At 43.5% G+C, this 19,679-nt stretch overlaps 1 protein-coding gene and 1 non-coding gene across 6 annotated transcripts in view; both read left to right on the top strand.

Moving 5' to 3' along the window:
• The window catches only part of LOC119974288 (suppressor of cytokine signaling 5-like), a 52,636-nt gene extending 42,486 nt beyond the window's left edge, over positions 1–10,150 (top strand). For all 5 annotated transcript variants that reach the window (XM_038813067.1, XM_038813082.1, XM_038813063.1 and 2 more), the window contains one exon: positions 1,295–10,150. In XM_038813067.1, coding sequence (XP_038668995.1) covers positions 1,310–2,899 — 1,590 coding nt within the window. In that variant the 5' untranslated portion in view covers positions 1,295–1,309 and the 3' untranslated portion in view covers positions 2,900–10,150. The remainder of the gene's footprint in view (positions 1–1,294) is intronic.
• Positions 8,321–8,482, top strand: LOC119978778. The gene has a single exon (XR_005463569.1). It is a non-coding gene; the product is annotated as a U1 spliceosomal RNA (small nuclear RNA).
• Positions 10,151–19,679: the final 9,529 nt, after the last annotated feature.

Below are 19,679 nucleotides of genomic sequence, written 5' to 3'. Positions count from 1 at the left end.
TTCCCTGACATCACCTCTAGATTAAAAACAAAACAAGAAAAAGAAAGGAAGAGCTTACCTGATATTCCCTCAAACCCTGCTCCCGCTGAAAGGTAAGCAAATTTAAAGGCACTCGCTCACCTTCACGACAGGCCCCTGCTCCCGCTTCCCAACGACCGTGGTTTTTTTTTGGTTAGAGAAGGAGGTGGGGTGGGAAACACTGACGAAGTGTTTTGGGTTTAACTGTCACTTGACAACAGCCCCTCCACAAACCACCTTCAAATTAGGCTGACCGCACTGCACGTATGCAAATTTCCCCAGAACAGATGATCAGTAGCTCTGCTCTGCTGCCCTCGTTCCTTCGTTTCATTTCATGAATTAGAACTGTCTTGCAAACTTTAAAAGTTTAGCTGAAGGAAGGCTTTCTGTAAAAGGAATGTATATTGTGGCTTGAGGTTCTAGGATACTTATTCAGTCTGAAGGTTTGATTCAATAGTTGTGCCTGCATTTCACAAACTTAGAATACCAATTTTAGTGAAAGATGGGCAATGATTTGGAGGTGTAACACCTATTTATTGAGGTATTCAAATTGACCTCCTGCAAACTTTTACAGGCCAGTCACATTGTCAGTGATTTGGTTTTAGAAGTGAGTAAAATTTACAAGTCCTCCAGTATACCCAGTGCCTATCTGCCTGTTCCAATAGTTCAAGTGGATATAAAGTATCTCCTTGTACTAGCTGAAAAGGGGTAGAGAACTCTCAAAGTACCTTGCCAATGTTCCTGTCTCGATCAACCCAAATAGAAATAAGCTACCTCTGTTCCTCCCATTTTTAGTTTATCTGGTCTTGCTGTTTGCAAGTTAGTGGCTATGTTTAAAAACATAATTAACTGCATTTCAAAAGTAATTGTTGCACCTGGAGCAATTTAAAATGGCATGATTTGATGTAACACCAAATGAATGCAAATTTGGTTTACTGGTGGCTTAATTTTGGTTATGCAGCCAATGGCTTTTCACAGTAACTTCATTGCAATGTTAATGTGAGCCTACTTGTGACAATAAAGATAATTCAATTAATTAATGTAGGGAGTAATCAAAATTTACTGGGGTTTGCCACTGTGCTAACTAAATCTAATGATCTTTTAATCTTTTCCAGGAATTCTATTCAATCATTGGCAAAATTGCATTTTGTTTTAGATATGTAAGCAAATGGGCTGTATTAATTTCTGGTTTATTAAGTGTGGTGCAGGATTGGATATAACCTTATTTCTGAACTGTTATTTCTGTTTGTTTTAATATTTTTTCTTGTATCCTTAGATACGTGTTTAACCTATGGAGAAAGTTGGAAAGATGTGGAGCAATTTAAAATACAGATGTCAGAACCTTTTTGTTAATGAAGATGGAGGCCGAAATGAAAATGACTTAAACTGTCCAAAAAGTTCAGTGGGTAAAAATGCAAGTGCACAAGTTGGTGATCTGCCTCCGCAACGTTCAAGTCCATTAAATAGACATGCAGCTATCCCATTGGTTGCAGACACACATCTAAAAGCAGACAGAAGAAATAGGAACTGTGTTTCTGATGCCCCAGAGATTGTTGAAGCTGATTTAGATAAAGAGAATGAAAATTTGGGTGCTGTACCAGAGTCTCGTCTTGTTAGAAGAGACTCTTACTCTCGTCATGCTCCATGGGGTGGGAAGAAGAAACATTCTTGCTCTGCAAAAATGCAAATGTCTTTTGATACAGATAAACGCTTTAATCGGACACGGTATGGGTTACAGAGACGGGAAAGACGATATGGTGTAAGTTCCATACATGATATGGATAATTTGTCGAATCGAACTATGACACGACAATCTATACGCCAGCGTTTCCAAGAAACTGTAGGTCTGTGTTTTCCACTGCGAGCACATAATAAACAATCTAAGAACTTATCCTCGAGCAGGAGAAAAATATTGCTCTCTGAGCTGATGCTTGAAAAATGTCCTTTTCCAGCTGGGTCAGACTTAGCCCAAAAATGGCATCTTATTAAGCAACACACTGCTCCTGTTAGCTCACAATCAGCCTGCTGGCTTGAGACATTTGACCCAACTTTTGCTTCTGCGGAAGATGAAGAAGATCGGCTTCGAGAAAGACGAAGGCTCAGCATCGAAGAAGGGGTGGATCCCCCTCCCAATGCCCTTATACACACTTTTGAATCCACTGCTCAAATTAATCAGGCATACAAGTTGGGACCAAAGTTGGCACCTGGGATGAGTGAGATTTCCGGTGACAATCGAGCAATGACAAATGGAGACTGGGACTCTGAAGAGGACACCACAACTCTCTGTCTCCAGGCACGCAAACAGAAACCACGACATATGCCAGGAGAAAACCTTGGTCACTCTACCAGACCTGGGCCCTGGAAAGTGCACACACAAATAGATTACATTCATTGCCTGGTGCCAGATTTGCTTCAAATTACAAGTAACTCATGTTACTGGGGAGTGATGGACCGTTACGAAGCTGAGGCTCTCCTTGATGGCAAGCGTGAAGGCACCTTTTTGCTCAGGGACTCGGCACAAGAGGACTACCTCTTCTCCGTAAGCTTCCGCCGTTATAACCGCTCTTTGCATGCCAGGATCGAGCAGTGGAATCACAATTTTAGTTTTGATGCCCATGACCCCTGTGTTTTTCACTCCACCACAGTAACCGGCCTTCTGGAACACTATAAGGATCCCAGCTCGTGCATGTTTTTTGAACCATTGCTTACTGTTCCACTGACCAGGACCCTTCCTTTCAGTCTGCAGTACATCTGCCGTGCAGCTATCTGCAACTGTACAACATATGATGGGATAGATGCACTTCCACTTCCCCCGCCTTTACAAGAGTATCTGAAAGAGTACCACTACAAGCAGAAAGTAAGGGTGCGATGGTTGGAGTGAGAACCATCAACGGTCAAGTGAGAATTGCACCCAATGATTCTTCGCTTTTTAAGTTGCCGCAAAGTTGCTTAGTCATGGGATATTATGATGGTTGCAAATTTTTTCAGAAAGAATTAATCCTTTCTGAATTATTCAAGGCTTGAATTGACTTAGTGTGTGGTTTCTCTTTCAGGTACTTGAGCACTTTGTGGTGTCTGATTTTCAGTGGATACTGCAAATCCACCTACAAATTAATGTGCATGTATTTATTATGTTGGCATTTAGGGATAGCTTTTGAAGTTGTGTGCGCAAGATATGGTCAAAAAGGATCATTGGTTCGGGGCAACTTTGGGGCTCTGGAACTGATGCAGAATCTACAACGTACGCACATTCACTATAGAATCTTGGAAATCATGTGTTGGAATTCAAACCAAATTTTAATGAGACCACCATTTGGAGATTAAACACCATTTGTGTTGGATTACCATTCTGGCATTTAACCTGGATGGTAGCCAAACTGGAAGGATTGTATTTTTATTTGGATATCTGCAAAGTTCATTTTTTCAAAAAATAGATTCTGCGAAGTAATTTCAGGATAATTGGGTACCAGATGATACAGTGTAGCCTGAGTGTTTGACTGAGAGAATTCTGCACTTAGAGGTGCTTTCTTTGAGAAGAGATGTTAAATTGAGTAACTGCTCCCTCATGTGTACATAAAGATCCCATAACACTATTTTGAATAATAGGGGAGTTATCCCCAGTCTCATTGCCAATATCTGCCCTTCAGTTAACGTCAGTAAAAACAGATTGATGTAGTCAATATCACACTGCTGCTTGTGGGAGCTTGCTGCACACAATTGGCTGCCACGTTTCTTGCAGTACAGCACTTTAGGATGTCCTGAGATTCACAACGGCACTAATATAATTGTAAGTCTTTTTCTTTGATGACCATTGTCTGGCCCTTGAGATTACTACCTTGAAATCATTTCCAAGCATTTTCTTTTGAAGGGGATGGACAGCTATTTTGTTCTTTTCTTGGGTGTCATGCTGGACATTGGCAAAGATGGGCCTTGCAGTTTTTGCACCACGTCCTCCAATGAAATGCTAATTGATATTAATGAGTGACCAACTAGATTATCACTTGGTGGCTGTTACTTTCTGATTGCCAATGCAAAATCTGTCTGAACAGTTAACTATAAGATTTGAGTGGAGAAATCCGTATATTGAGTTCAGAAATCCAGGTAGAGTATACAAATGGTATGTTTTTCAGCCTGTGAGCAGGAATCCAGGCTAACAGTTGTGCAGTCAGATTATAGCTGTTTACTTTGGCGGGGGTGGGTATATAGGACCAGAGAATATAAATTTCAATGATTGAGGAGTACATTTAAAACAGGTTGAAAAACTTCAAGGGGTCATGTTTGGAATAATTTGATCGAAAGTAAACACTCAAACAGTGGGGAATTGCAAAACTGCAGCTGGGTCCGATGTTAATGTAGAGGAGGGATGAACTTCGGTGGGCAGATTTCACTTCCTGTGTTTTGATTATGATTGGGAAATTCAATGCCCTGATAATTTTTCTGCAGTTCTAACAGTAGTTTTTGCTGCAAATTAACGACAACAATAACGATATTGCCGCTATTGTTTAACTGAGGCATCACAAAACACCGGATAATTAACTATCTTTCTCTCTTTGTGCAAATTAATTTCCCCTCCTAGTATCGCTTTTTTTGCTGAATATGGGGCCACTTCCAAATATATGGTCAGGGAGTAAGGTCGATAATTTTTCATATTTGTACTAATTACAGTTATGTGGCTTTATGCTGTGTATTAATGTGAGTTTTAGGTGAAGGTTTTGCAGGGAATATGTTCCCATTTTTAAAGTGACCATTAGATTATTTGGGACCTAAAACCAAGCATTATTTAAATTTCAAGTATGGACTAAGCATTTAAGTGAACACCTTGTGAAGGGAGTAACGTTTTACTAGAAAAGTGAAAACCATAATCTCACCACATTTAGCCTTTTGATTAGCCCACTTTTTCACTGTAGGGCCAGTTTTACTTTTTAATTTCAAATGATAACACGCAGAGACGTGTTTGATTTTCACGTTCTCTTGGATTAAATCTTTTAAAATATCCAGGATGTAAAGAAAATGTTTTATGTATTAGTTCCAAAAAGAATTAACTGATATTTCTTAAATCTAGTCCTGTTCTTGTAACACAACTGAAATTGCTGTGACAGTGACTAGAAGCTCAATAGTTGCTGTATAAAATGCCATGTGATTCTTATCTGTTTTTTGTAAAATAACCATGCTCGGCAGCTACTGCAATTTTGGTTATCCATTCCTATCCAAGACTAGATCATTTGGTCCTATGTGTACTGCAGCTTCTGTATCGCATGCTGTGCATCTATCCTCTGTGACAAAGAAAGCATCTGGCAGAGTTGCTTTTTAGGAAAAAAAACAAGGTGCAAACTTATTCTGTTAAATCAAATTGTTTCATGTCCTTGTGCTGATTTTAAAATCTTCAAGCAACCAGGATTTTAGCTTTTTAAGTTTTTAATGGACTGTTTGATGGGTCAGAAGGCCTATTTCTGTGCTGTAAAAACTCTTGACTATTTTGGAAGGTGCCAACTTATACAATTCAATCTATACTAGAAACCGTTTCCAGGTCAATAAATAGTGTTATCGTGTGAAATGGATGACATGTCACAGTGGTTAGCACTGCTGCCTCACGGCTCCAGAGACCGGGTTAAATTCCAGCCTTGGGTGACTATGAAGTTTCCCCTTGCTGTCCAGGGATGTGTAGATTAAGAGGTTACTGGGGTGGGGCGGGGAAGTGGGATTGGGTGGAGTGCTCTTTCAGAAGGTCAAAGCAGACACAATGGGCTGAATTGCCTCCTGCACTGTAGGGATTCTGTGAAATCAGTTTCAAAAATTAACATCAGCAATTATTTTATTCCTTATTATAGTTTTCAAGGTGTGATCACCTTTTTGCAATGGTTGCTTTAATAGCATGATATTTTTCTACCGTGTTCCGCAAGTGCACCCTAGAAAATCCTTAAACACTGAATAACCTTTATAAAAGAGTTGTATGCTTAGTTTTGATATGTTGTCCACAAGTGCTGTGAAGCTGAACTTCAGCTTCATTGCATCAAAAATAATTCTGACTTAGCTTATTTCAACTGATAACTGAACTATTCAGTAAGCTTGCAACCACTTTCACGTTTGTTCTAATAGTCTGTTCCCATTATTAGTGTCGAGGTCTGATTCTTGCCATAGATATGATAATGTAGTTCAGTTAATGTCTTATGAAATGTGTAGAATTTGCACAGACTGTAACCATTTGTGTCACCAGCATAGTTAACCTCCCACAATTATTCATATATTCCAACTGCACCTGGTTTTTATTTTCATTTATGTACCAGTGCAAGATTGTTAATTAAAACAACCAGCTTTGTTGAGCCCTAGTGGTGCATACTCCAAGTAATAGAATTGGTTCAACCATGTAAATTTGTTCTCTCCAGAGTGTCTGTAATTGTTAATTGAAATAGGCCTCTGATCAACACATGCAACTGATTTACATGAGGTGCTTTTTGAAAGCAATAACTTGTTTAAAGAGCATGCCTGTCAGATGTTCTTTAATGATCCTGAAACTTGAAGCATTATATTTTCCAACACTATTTTTTCCAGCTCAAAGAAATCTTATTGACAGATTCTCAATTTCTAGTTGATCTTTTTACTCAGGTTGTTGAGGGTGGCATGGTGATGATAGCAGTCTAAAACCCCTTATCTAGAATTAATAATTAACTTTTCCTCCCAAACTGTTTAAATCTGCTTGGAATCTTTGACTTTAAAGGAAAAGATAAATCTGATGGAAAATTTCTCCGTCGACTTTTCATCAATTTAAAACGTAGCTGAAATATAATTTTAAAGCAGTTTTTAATTAATGAAACCTTCATGTTCAAATAGGATATTGCTCATCCAAAAGAGAAAAATCAATAGGATATTGTTCCATTAAGACACTCTTGCTCTGTTTGGTTGGAGAATAATTTTCAAAAGGTGCTGTACAGGTAGATTCAAACAAGATGTGCATCCTTAGCTGGATATTACAGATTCTACGACATTCAAAAAATTGGGGATTCTCTTGGCGTCCTCAACATGCCTCTTTATTCAATACTATCTGAACCTGATTAACTGGCCATTGATCTACTGCGTGTTTGTGAAATGGTGCTAATGCAGAATGGTTGCTGGGTATGTGTTATACTTCAAGAAACAACTTGTATAAATGTTTGAAGATATTTTGACTTGAAAGGCATTATAAATGTAAATATTTACTTTCCATCTGCAATGTTCTGGTAATATTTACACCAATGCAGTCATGAGTAGTGGTCTGTTGGGGCCTGCACCAGTCACATTGCACTGGTTTCTAATTGGTGCGAGTTCCTTAAAAACAAAATTGGTTGCCAATGGATCTTTTCTAATAGACTCTTGAAATGTCTTTTGTGCCTTCATTATTGTACAATTTTTCAGAATTTGAAGCTCTAATATTTGTGGAGATTAAACAAATGGGCAAATTAAATCAGTTTAAGTAAGGGATGTTTTTATATTGTCAACCTTCTCACACTAAGCTCCATCCTAATCTACCCCCCATGTCTCTTGAGGTGGTTTCAATTTTTATTTTTTGTATTTCGTACTCCTGTAACTTTTGGATCTCCAAGATGCTTGGCACAGAGCCACTTACTTCATACTGGAATGGAGATCACTTGACCATCCAAATTACAAATTTCTAAAATGATGTGGTACCGATTGATTCTCGTAGTGCGATACCTGGTGTCTTATATGTGCATGCAAATCGAACAGCATTTGAACACTTCCGTGACGTCCGCTAAGATTCCCAAGCCTAAATTGCTGCAGTAATGTATTTTGATGTACTCATGTTGAGAGTTTGCTCAAATTTGCAACTTGCCCCACCTTACTTGTTCTTTCTGGCCTAAAGTTAAGCCAAATACAGTTATCTAGCCCATGTATTGCACTTTTGTGTTTTGCATAAACAATTTTCAAACTGTTTTTAAAGAGGTGGTGTCCTAATTTATTTGCTTATCTGGGTATATAATGAACTTAATACGTTTTAAATCAAAAATAATTCAACTAATTTGATACAGTTGAATAGATCCACAAGTGAATGTCAACCAAGTTCCATGGAGCATTTCCTTCCTCTTTGAAACAAAGTTCATGTATCATCAAACGTAAAGGATAATTTTTTTAATAAGTTAATGGCAGTGTTTACGTTAGCTTAATTCTGTGATTTTAATATTGCCTTGGATGGGGGCAGGTAAGATCATAGAAATTCAATATGGAGTTAACACGCACTAGCCTTTAACCTCTGAATCATGCCCATAATGATTGGATTGAAAATAAACCACCTGTTTTCAATCACCTTTGTAAACTTAGAACTAGGACAATCTCAAACCATGATCAAGAAGGTGGTTCGCCCAGGACGAGGCTAGCCCATTGCACTTCGGGTCTGTTGTCGGCTGCAACGTCCCCAAATGCGGGATACTCTACTTCATAATTTGTGGGTCTTCAGCGCAATACTGTCCCTGAACTGGTGTACACTGGCCATAAAGGTGGCTGATGTGGAAGCTGAATTCCTGATTATGAATTCAAACTCGAGCAAAATATTACACTGCTTTCAATTTTTGGCACTTCCATAAGACACCTTAATGCTTATGAACCTTGAGGGTGGCGTGGAGGCGCAGTGGTTAATACTGCTGCCTCACTGCACAGAGGACCCGGGCAATCTGTCCCCGGGTCACACTTCGTGTTTGCTGATTCTCCCCTGCCTGTGTGGGTCTCACTCCCACAACCCAAAGATGTGCAAGATTGCCCCTTAATTGGAAAAAAATGAATTGGCACTTTAAATTAAAATAAAACTCTTATTTTATACCTCAAAAAGGTACAATTTAATTGTTTTGCCATTTCTCCTGAATGCTTTTAATGTCTGCTGTATATGAATGCTGCCAGAATGAATGTTGTCTATTTGTGTGCACGTAGGTGGAAAATATCTTGCCGTTTTCAACACTTTTTTTGTGTGCTGTGGTCTAATTTGCTTCGTGGATTCTGAAGAAATTTGCAAGGTTTCTAAAGCTATATAAATATTGGGTTCCAGTGTTCCTTTATTTTTCACCAAAACACCCCAATGCTGAGTAAACTGTAGGGATTGAGACGTGAGCTAGAACTTCTATTTCATTGTCTCTTCAAGAGGAAGAGCCAAAGCTTAGTGGAGAAGGTTTTAACCTGATTTATTTGCAAAGCAATTGTCAAAAAATATCAAATTTGCACCACAAATGTGAGCAGTAAGTACATGGCATGTCTCATGACATTTTAAGCTTGTTGCAAACTGTTTATTTAATTTAAAGAAATTAATAGCTGGATCATCTTTCCAATGTGTTTTGTTTTTAGAGAACAATTTTGAGCAAGGTGGTGACTAGGTCCATTTGTTACAATAACTGCTACTTAACCTATGTAGTACATTCATGGTTTTGACTTCCATCTGTTATGACTGTTACCAGAAAAAATATTTTTAATTTCAACGGAAATGTACAGCTTTTTTGTGTGGGAACGACGACTTGGGGCATGAGAGCCCATATTATATGGTAGTATAACCTGGTCACTTCTAATTGTGCTTTATATTGTATTAAAGCTTTTTGTGCTGTCAAACAGTATTTTTGCAGCTTAGCTGAAAGTAATTATTTGCATATATGTTCAACCCCTCAAACAAATACATTTGTGCACTTTGAGATTTGTAAAAATCTACTTTTTTGAGGGCCAAGTGTGTGTGCCTATCAGCTTTTCAAATGCTTTGACATAAGCTACTTGCTATAATATGTATAGTTTATATGTAATGCTTTGTTTATAACTAAATGTTCGTGCTTCTGAATTCAAATAAAAACTGGCTACATTTACTTTTCCGAGAGATCCAGCTTTTACACATGGCCAATAAATGCATTTATTGTAATATGTATTATGTTATACTCGGAATACCTGTTTAGGGTATTGTTTATGTTGCATATAAATATAATGTATGATTCTCTTAGCTGTAGATCAAAGCTCATTCTGGTGTGTTGTACAATACAGTGTATTTGTATTATCAGCTCTTTTCACTTGCTATAATATTGCAGCCATCTTTTCCTTTCTCTACACCCTGAAGACGTCCTTGGTGTTCACTCTGGCTTAATTGTCTTAATATGGAATAAAGACTACACACACTAAATGCCTTTTGTAGCTGTGCCTTTCTTCATTGGGGACCATTGTACAGAATCAATGCTATGATGCTGCTGCTTCTCAAAAACGAGAAAGAGGTTGCGCAGTTCAATCAGGAAAATTATGCAAATCTAGTTTTTGATTTTTTTTTTAAAATCAAAGATGGGAAACCATGGGTTTAATTGAACTATAATTAGCTTTGAGTAGAGAATACCTTAAGGCTGCACTCTCAGTACGTAGTCTGTCTCAATCAAAATTATTAGTTAAGTGTGCACACATGCAATTATGATGGAAATAAGGTAGAACTTTGTTAGGTACTTCTATTGCACAAATCTCAGACCTCCTACTGTAAGAACATAAAAGGGGCTTTATGGCCCCTTGTGCCTGCCCCATCATTCCATTAGGGTATGGCTGAACCCCTCAAATTTACTTTTCCTGCACTATCCTTTGATTTGTTTAGTATCCAAAAATCTATTGTTTCCGCTTTGAATACTCCAGACCCAAATATCCACAGCCTAAGAATTCCGAAGATTCACAACTACTTGAAGAAATTTGTCACCGGTCTAAATGGTCCATCCCTATTCTGATACTTTACTCTTGATACTCCAGCTCAGGAAAATAACCTCTCAGCATCTACCCTTGATCTCCTGTTTTAATGAGATATCTCCTCCGTAACACCAATTATAGTTATAGACCCATTCTACTCATTTTCTCATTGGACCCCTCATCCCAGGAGTCGGCTTTGTGATCCTTAGTTGCTAAAAGGCTGGACCAAAACTGCACATGGTACGCCAATGTGACTTTCCTAATTTCTTGCTTTCCCTCCATGTTAACTTGTGTACACCAAAATACCTCTGACCACCCAACATTTAATAGTCATTCAACATTTTGAAAAACTAATTTTACTCATACAAAAATGAATAATTTCACACATTGGTCACTGTTAGCCGGTCAAAAACTTTTTCTCATCGGTCACATTGCCCACTCTTAGCCTGTCAAAAACCTTTTGAAGCCTCTTGAGAGGTCCTCGGCTTGCTTAACCAACTTTGTTTATGTAATCAGAAAAACTTGAATACATTACATTCAGTCCCTTTTGAGCAAGTCATTAAAATAGATTGTAAATGGCTATGGCCTCAACATTGTACTTGTGGTGGTCCACCAATAACAATCCTACTAACCTTAAAACAACCTGTGTATTTCAGGTCTCTTCCCCCCCCACTCCCTGGCCATCCTTGCTAAGAAACCCCGATCCTTTCTTTTGTAACAACCTATATGTTTTGGATGAAACTTCTTCCCGTGTTGGATGGATTATTGAAGTATGGAATAAGATTTTCTTCCTCTACATGAACACGCTAGGACAGTGTTCTTCAAACATTTTTATCAACCGCCCTTCCTGACCCACGCCAGCCGACCTGCGTGACCCACCATTTTCTTTTTCCTTGTTTGCTGCTGGCAAAAATGGAGGAAATGATTTTGGGTCCCTTTGGCCCTTGTAGGTGGTGGCCCGGAAGGTGAAGCCTTCCGGTGTCAGAAAGTATGGAGTCTCCATCTGTCCAAAGTTCTGAATTTTTTTCTTGTAAAATTTATCAAATAAACCCCCCGCCCCCCCCAAACTTGTTTTTAAAAAAAAGAGTAAATAAATGAAAAAAGAAATAAACCACCCCCCCCCCCCCCCACACACACACACTGAACTTGTAAAAAATAAATAAATAAAAACCACTACAGAACTTGTAAAACAAAAAGCTGCAACTGTTTAAAAAGAAATAGCCGGTGCATTGCGCATGTGTGCCCGATTATTGGCACGCATGCGCAATGCGGCCTAATTTTTTTAACATGTTCGCGGAATGTGCATGCGCGAGCGATCATCGTATGCATGAATGTGGCCAAATTTTTTTTAAAAACATATTCGCGGCAGCTTGTAGCCGGCGTTATGAAAAGCCAGCCGCTGCACGGGGATTTGCGCGATTGGGAGCGCCACGGACAGAGGCTCCGCGACCTGCCCGTGGGTTGCGTCCCCCACTTTGAAGAACACTGCTACATTGCTCCAATCATGTTTCTACTCCAGATATTGTGTAGTTTGCAAAACCATAGAATAGTTACTGAATAGAAGGTGGTGTGTCTGTGCTGCAAGGGGAAATTTACATATTGTTGCTGCCCTCTTCTGCTGCCTGCACTTCCTCCTTTGATAATGATCAGATTAATGCCTCAATTCAACTTGCCTCCACCACACACTCAGGCTGTGCATTCCAGATCCTAACCACTTTCTCTCATGCCTATCTATCTGGGCTGTGGCCTCTGGTTTGTAATCCTGCCACCAGTGGGAACAGTTTATCCTTGTCTGTCTCGCTGCCTTATTTTGAATACCTCAGTCAAATCCCCACCTCTGAGAGGAAAACACTCCCCACTTCTCCAATCTATCGACGTACCCAAGTTCCTCATCCATGGAATCAGGCTTGTGAATTTACAGCACTCCCTAACTCCTTCACATAAATTGTGGTGCCCAGAACTGGCTGCAACACTCCAGTTGAGGCTGAACTGATATTTTAGGCAAGTTTAGCATAACTTCCTTCTTGTACTCATATGGCCCCTTTGATCAAATCTAGAATGCATGTGATATATTAACGATCTAACTTGTCCTGCCACCTTCAGTGAATTATGCACATATACACCTAGGTGGCTGTGCTCCTGCACTCTATTTAAAATTGTATTCTTGATATTGCCTGTCCATGTTCTTTCCACCAAAATGAATCACTTCACACACTATCTTTGCATCACAGCCTGGTAGGCAACTGCTAAGCCCAAGACCGTAAGAAACTACAGTCGTGAACACAGCCTTCACACATAATAGCTTCCCATCCATTCATTCTGTCTACATCTCCCGCTACCTTGGGAAATCAGGCAGTATAAAGACCCCTCCCAACTGGGTCATTATTCCATCGGAGATCTGCCTGAGAACACGCACTAATGGGTTCAAAAAACAGCTTCATTCCCGCTGTTACCAGACTCCTGAATGACCGTCATAGGCTGAACAGATCTCTTCACACGTCTTCTCTACTGAGTAGTATTGCACTCCGTATGCTTATCCAATACTTATGTATTTACATTGTGTATTTATGTATGTCCTATGTTTTCATGTATGGAATGATCTGTCGGACTTTACACAGAACAGTACTTTTTACTGTACCTTGGTACGTGTGACAATCAAATACAAATCTTTCTGCCATCTCTCATGCTCCATTAAACTGTCTTTTTGAGGTTCTGCACTATCCTCACAGTTGCAATACTTCCAAGCTTTGTATTGTCCATAAACTTTAAAACTGTGTCCTGTATACGAAGGTCGAGGTCAATAATATACATCAGGGAGAACGGCGGTCTTATCAACCCAAGGAACTCCACTATAAATCTTCCTCCAGTCTGGTGGGAAAAAGCCATTAGCCACAACTGTTTCCTGTCACTCTGCCAAGTTTGTATGCCGGTTGCTACTGTTCCTTTTATTCCATAATTATTGGAGTTATGATGGCATAGTGGTAATGTCTCTAGCCTAATGATCCAGAGGCACAAGCTAATCCTCTGGGGACATGGGTTCAAATCCCACCACCATTAAATCCAATTAATAGCTGTTTTTTCACATTCGCTCTGAAGTTTCTTGATTCAACCTGGTTTTAATTGTGTTATCCACCTGACATCTGCCAGAAGCACACTTTTTTTTTAAACTTAATTTTTATCTTTTGTCATCCAGGAAAGCTCTTCGCCCATTACACGACTGCTACCCCAGCATGTGTATACATGGATGTGATTTAACAGAAAAGTTTCCAAGTATCATTTTAGGTGGGTTTGGCTGAGAGTTCCTCTACCTCTGTTGGCAAGTTCCCCGCTGCTATCTAACCACACTTCCATCATCACTGGGTTGCTGAGCCCATTGGCCAGACCAGCTCCTCTAGATCGGGCCACTGCTTTGAAAGGGTGCTGCGATCTCGAAGTGAGTTTGCAGGTCCCCCTCGCCCACATTCAGTGGTCCCCCCCCCCCCCCCTCCCCACACACACACACACACATGGGCATTATCCCACACCCCCAAGTGATTTCATCCTGCTATGGGATCCTTGAGCGGTCCTGCTTTTCAGGCCTTCCTGCACCCCATTTCAAAACCCCCACCCTTTATCTCTTCCCCCCCCCCCCCCCAAACATTTCAGAGACTCCTTTACATCCACCCTTTGCTCTCTCATCACTCCTTTCATGGGCATGGCTCCCCTCAGGGTAGTACTTCTGCCAGCTTGACAGTGCTACCTGGGCATCTTGGCAGCACTGTGCTAGCTTGGCTGTGCTCAGGTGCCGTGCGGAGAGTCAGGACCACTGCCCTGTCCCTGACCACTCGGCCTGGGAGACACCCCTGGTGTCGTTCTCCGTGGTCCACATTTGTGGGGGCCACTACCAATTGCCGCCTGGCTGGGATCTCCCTGGGGAGGCCGTTAGATGGTGGTTAGATCTGGCGTCAGCACGGTTAAGTGGGTTTAAGTGTTTGAGACAAGGTCCTGCCCAGTGGGATCCTGATCACGTCCCATGCGAAGACAGTCAGGCATCCCGGGAGAGGCCTCTCCCGGCCGTGACCCGCTCCCTTTCTGACGGGACGCAGCCGGTAAATCGCGCCCCATAAGGTCAGAGTTCTGCAACACAGAAAGAGACCCTTTGGACCATCGTGTCTGTGCCGGCCATCGAGCACCTATCCGAATCCCATTTCCAGGCCCTTGATCCTTGTATGCTATGGCTTTTTCTAACTGCTTCATAAATTTGGAGGCTCCCGCCTCTTGTATTTGGAGAATTAAAGTCTTCCATTATATCTACTCTATAATTCTTGCACTTCTGTCTCATCTCCTTGCAGATTTGTCCCTCTATGGGTGGAATCCAATGGTGGGAAATCTCACCACATATACAGCCTCTTCAATGGGCGCGATTCTCCAGTCTTGGTGCAAGCGAAACAATGCAGTTGAATAATGGGAAAGGCTAAATCGAGAACCGTGCCAGGTGGCAAACAGTTTGCGATGCAACCGCCTCAATCCCATAGGTGAAATCGGGATCTCGCTGTTGCGTGGTGAGAAACCAATTCTAACCCTTAAGCCCAATTTCCATGCAATTAACAAGAGCCACCCCATATCCAATGGTCTCTTGTGACCTCCCAGGCAAGTGGCGCCGATTAGTACCTCTTGAATCTGGCGAAAAGGCTTCTGTGGGCAGCCAAGGAAGTGAGTAGCCATCTTTGCTCACAGGCCAAGAGTCGGGGAAGCTGAGTTTGCTGTTCCAGTGCTCGGTCGGATGTGGGGGACCCTCCGCGGGGGTGGGCCACCCGGCTCTGGGGGCGACACCACTAGATTATGTTTACCCATTCTGGGGCAACTCTTTCCCGTGCCTGCCTGCCCCACAGACCACCCATTACCCCCACATCCAGCCGAGGACTCCGGCTGAAGGCTATCCCTAATTGGAAATTGGAAATCGTGGTTAAGTGAGCACTCCCTACATTCCCATGGGTGGGCGAGCCATGTAGCATGTGGGAGTCATTGTCTAGCATCCCAGTCACACCTTGATGCCTGGACACTGTGCTTGAACACTGCAGGAGGCAACACCACACAAACAACCGACATCTAAACACGCTGGGGATGGGACACTGTGGCAGGCACATGTCCACGGCTGGAAGGTGGGCGGGTACCATGGGGATGGAGAGATGACTGGAGAGATGGGCCAAGGAATCGGAGATCGACCTGCATTGTGGAAGAAAGTGACAGAGGCATCATACCGGTTGTATACAAGGGTATTTAATGTGTAATACAAGTTCCCATTCTCCTGATGGTGCCGCGCTGCCCCCGACCTCAGTGATCCTCAACGTGCTTGCCCCTGCTAGATCTAGCGCTGCGTCTAGGCATCTCCCCAGGATGCACATCTGAGGTGGAGGCAGCCAGCTGCTTACCTCGTCCCGTGGCCTTCGATGCTGAGGCGGGCGCCCTCCAAAGCCGGAGGTCCCGCCTCACTTGACGGCGGTGTCATGTACTGTGTTGTGGCCATGGTAAAGATGTCCACAGAACATCTAGTTCTTTACTGGTAAGATAGTTCATTGGCAAAATGAACACGTGGAAAGATAGCTAAAGAACTATAAGAAAAACGGTAACGAATAAGTGAATTCTTCGGCTACTTCTAATGCAACTGTCCTCTAGTACGACTTACAACCAAGTACTGATCTGTAGAGTCACATGGTGAATCACCATCTCCACCTGCTAGTTGGAGGTCATACATCCAACTATACAAGCAGCACAGTAGCACATGGGTTAGCACTGTTGCTTCCCAGCTCCAGAGTCCCAGGTTCGATTCCCAGCTTGGTCACTGTCTGTGCAGAGTCTGTACATTCTCCTCATGTCCATGTGGAGTTTGCACATTCTCCCCGTGTTTTCGTGGGTTTTGCCCCCACAACCCAAAGATGTGCAGGATAGGTGGATTCGCCATGCTAAATTGCCGTTTAATTGGAAAAAATGAATTGAGCACTCTAAATTTATTTTAAAAACGAATTCTCGTGTCTGCGTGGGTTTCCTCCCACAGTCCAAAGATGTGCAGGTTAGGTGGATTCGCCATGCTAAATTGCCCTAAGTGTCCAAAGAAAAGGTTAGGTGGGGTTACAGGAATAGGGTGGAGGTGTGGTTTTAAGTGGGATGCTCTTTCCAAGGGCTGGATGGCCGATGATTCTATATATGTTTCTGTGCTTATCACCATAGGTGGCACATGCACAGCCGTGCTGTCCTATCCCGTGCGCTGACTTCGAGATGCGGTCTGATCAGAGGGGTGGAATTTGGGGGAGCTGGTGGCCACCGGCACTACTCCATGGGTTGGGTCTGGGTTGGCACTAAATGCCCCCTCTTTCCGCTTGTTACCCATAGGCCCCTGGGGTTCAACTTGGGCCAGACGGGCAGCTGGTTTGAGCCCCGTCTGCCCCTGCATCATCTGGCTCTTCCAGCCCTGGTCTGCACCATTGCGTCAACGCCCTCAGCGATGTTCCTCAGTGACTGGGACAAGCTCTGCAGCGCCTTAGCCATGCCCATCTGCGATTGGGACAAGCTCTGCAGCACATCGCCATGCCCATCTGAGAGTGGGACATTTGCTGTAGAACCTCATCAAGGTCTGGTATGGGGGTGACATCCCACAGCGAGGCGGGAATTCTGCCAAGATCCTCAGCCATGGCCCATCACCGACTATGTGATGCCTTAGACACCTTCACTAATGGTGCAGAGGTCGTGCACCAGGCTCTCCACTTCTGTAGCCACTCTAGCAGTGTTGGCCTTGGTGCCACGCATTGCTGGTGACACCTCTTGCATTCATAGCTGCTGGGACACCTCCAAGTGGCTATGGATCTGCTGGAGTGGCGCTCCATCCACTTCTGAATGTCCTGGCCGCTCCCTATCGTCTCCATCAGCTCCGGCTAACTCTGTACCACAGGCTCAGCATCAGGCTGGGACCAAGCTGGGTCCTGGAATCCAGCCATCTACTCGGGGGTTCCTGCCTGCACCTGATCTGCATCATCAGCAGTGTGTTGCTGACCAGATTGTGCCCCGAAACCTGTCCACTAACATGTTCCACCAAGGTGCGTGTTTCTGCGCAGGTGGAAGATGGGGATGACTGCTGCACCGTGACTATAACAGTTGCATCTTTGGAGCTCTCCTCTGAGGTGGTCTCCTGGGAGGCAGGAGAGGGAGCCGCCCGGGATCGGCTGGAGCTATTGGCTGGAGGACCTGCGGGAGAATGGACATGTGGTCAGTGGGAGGGACGGATCAGTCAGTTAAGACAACAACTCGCGTTTGACAGTGCTTCCAGGTGGAGCCTGGTGATTCCTCACCTCTGTGGCATCCGCCAGCCTCCGTGTGGGTGACTGATCTGTCTTTGGCCACCCAAGTCACCTCCAGGGCATGTTCCTTGAAGGAGGTGAGGATTCTTAAGTCCTCTGCCAGTCTGGGCTCTCTCCCGATGATTATGGGAGAGCATTTCCTGAGGAGACACCGAGGGGGCATTGTTAGCCACATGTGTGGTTCACAGTATTGGGAAGGGTGGTGGAGGGAAAGTTGAGGGTTGCGTGGAGAGTTGGGGGGAGTGGATGCTCTCTTGGCTGGTGGGAGGGGCATGGGTATCTATTCACTCATGCTGCCCGGTGTAGGTCGTTGACCTTCTTAAAGTACTGGAGGCCAGTCCTCCTGGTCACACTCCCCAAACTCATAGCTTCCGCCACCACATCCCAGGCAGCACTGGCTGCCTTATGACTTACCCTCCATGACCCTCCAGGGAACAGGACATCCCCTCCTGGCCTTGACTGCTCTCGAGGTCAGTGCCCCCAAATCTTGGGGCTGGGCTGGTCTCCTCAGCGCTATTATTGTGAACTGGCTGCGGTTGGCTGAGCAAGTGCTACCCGACCTTGTTAGTGGGGGCTGGCGAGCACAGTCTCGGCAAAGCAGCTGGCGAGCCTTCATTTGCGGCGAGAAGCCAGTGAAGCCTCGTTAAGTGGACCAATTAACGCTAAGTTGCTTTGCCGGCCTTGCTGGGCTAAGCGCCGGGAAATTCGCAGCAATTCCTGCTCGCTACCATACTTAGAATTTTTCCGGAGAATCGTGCCCAAAGTTTTCTTTCCACGTGAACCATGCTGCACTTTTGGGTGCTTGCCTTGGGGAAACCTAATCTCTGCAATCAATGGGCTGCTCTTTTTAAACACCTCCCCACCAATGAGGGGCTGGGGGGGAGGGGTTTGTGGCTGCCAGAAAGACTGCACCACGTTTTACGGAGGGAGCCCACGCCAAAGTTCCCAATTGGATCAAGCAGAGTTAGGAAACCTCCTACCCACAATTGGGCAGGCGTCTACCCAGCAAAGTGACTGCAACTCTGCCCGGGAGGCTGTGGCCGTAAGTATGAGTGCCAGCTCATTCCAAAAGAGGACTGGAGTACAGTGTCCTAAGAAGATGAATAATGACCTTCGTGTACCCAGGATATGTCCACTTCCTCATGTCTCCCTCAGCACCTCTCCATGGTGATCTCACTTCAACACCTCTCCACGATGATCTCACTTCAACACCCCTCCATGGTGATCTCACTTCAACACCTCTCCACAATGATCTGACTTCAACACCCCTCCACGGTGATCTCACTTCAACACCTCTCCACAATGATCTGACTTCAACACCCCTCCACGATGATCTCACTTCAACACCTCTCCACGATGATCTCACTTCAACACCCCTCCATGGTGATCTCACTTCAACACCTCTCCACAATGATCTCACTTCAACACCCCTCCATTGTGATCTCACTTCAACACCTCTCCACGGTGATCTCACTTCAACACCCCTCTACGGTCATCTCACTTCAACACCTCTCCACGATGATCTCACTTCAACACCCCTCCACGGTGATCTCACTTCAACACCCCTCCATGGTGATCTCACTTCAACACCTCTCCACGATGATCTCACTTCAACACCCCTCCACGGTGATCTCACTTCAACACCCCTCCACGGTGATCTCA

This window comes from Scyliorhinus canicula, chromosome 1 (assembly GCF_902713615.1).
Source record: "Scyliorhinus canicula chromosome 1, sScyCan1.1, whole genome shotgun sequence".
In the NCBI taxonomy this organism is placed as follows: Eukaryota; Metazoa; Chordata; class Chondrichthyes; order Carcharhiniformes; family Scyliorhinidae; genus Scyliorhinus; species Scyliorhinus canicula.
This window is presented reverse-complemented; position numbering and strand designations above follow the sequence as displayed.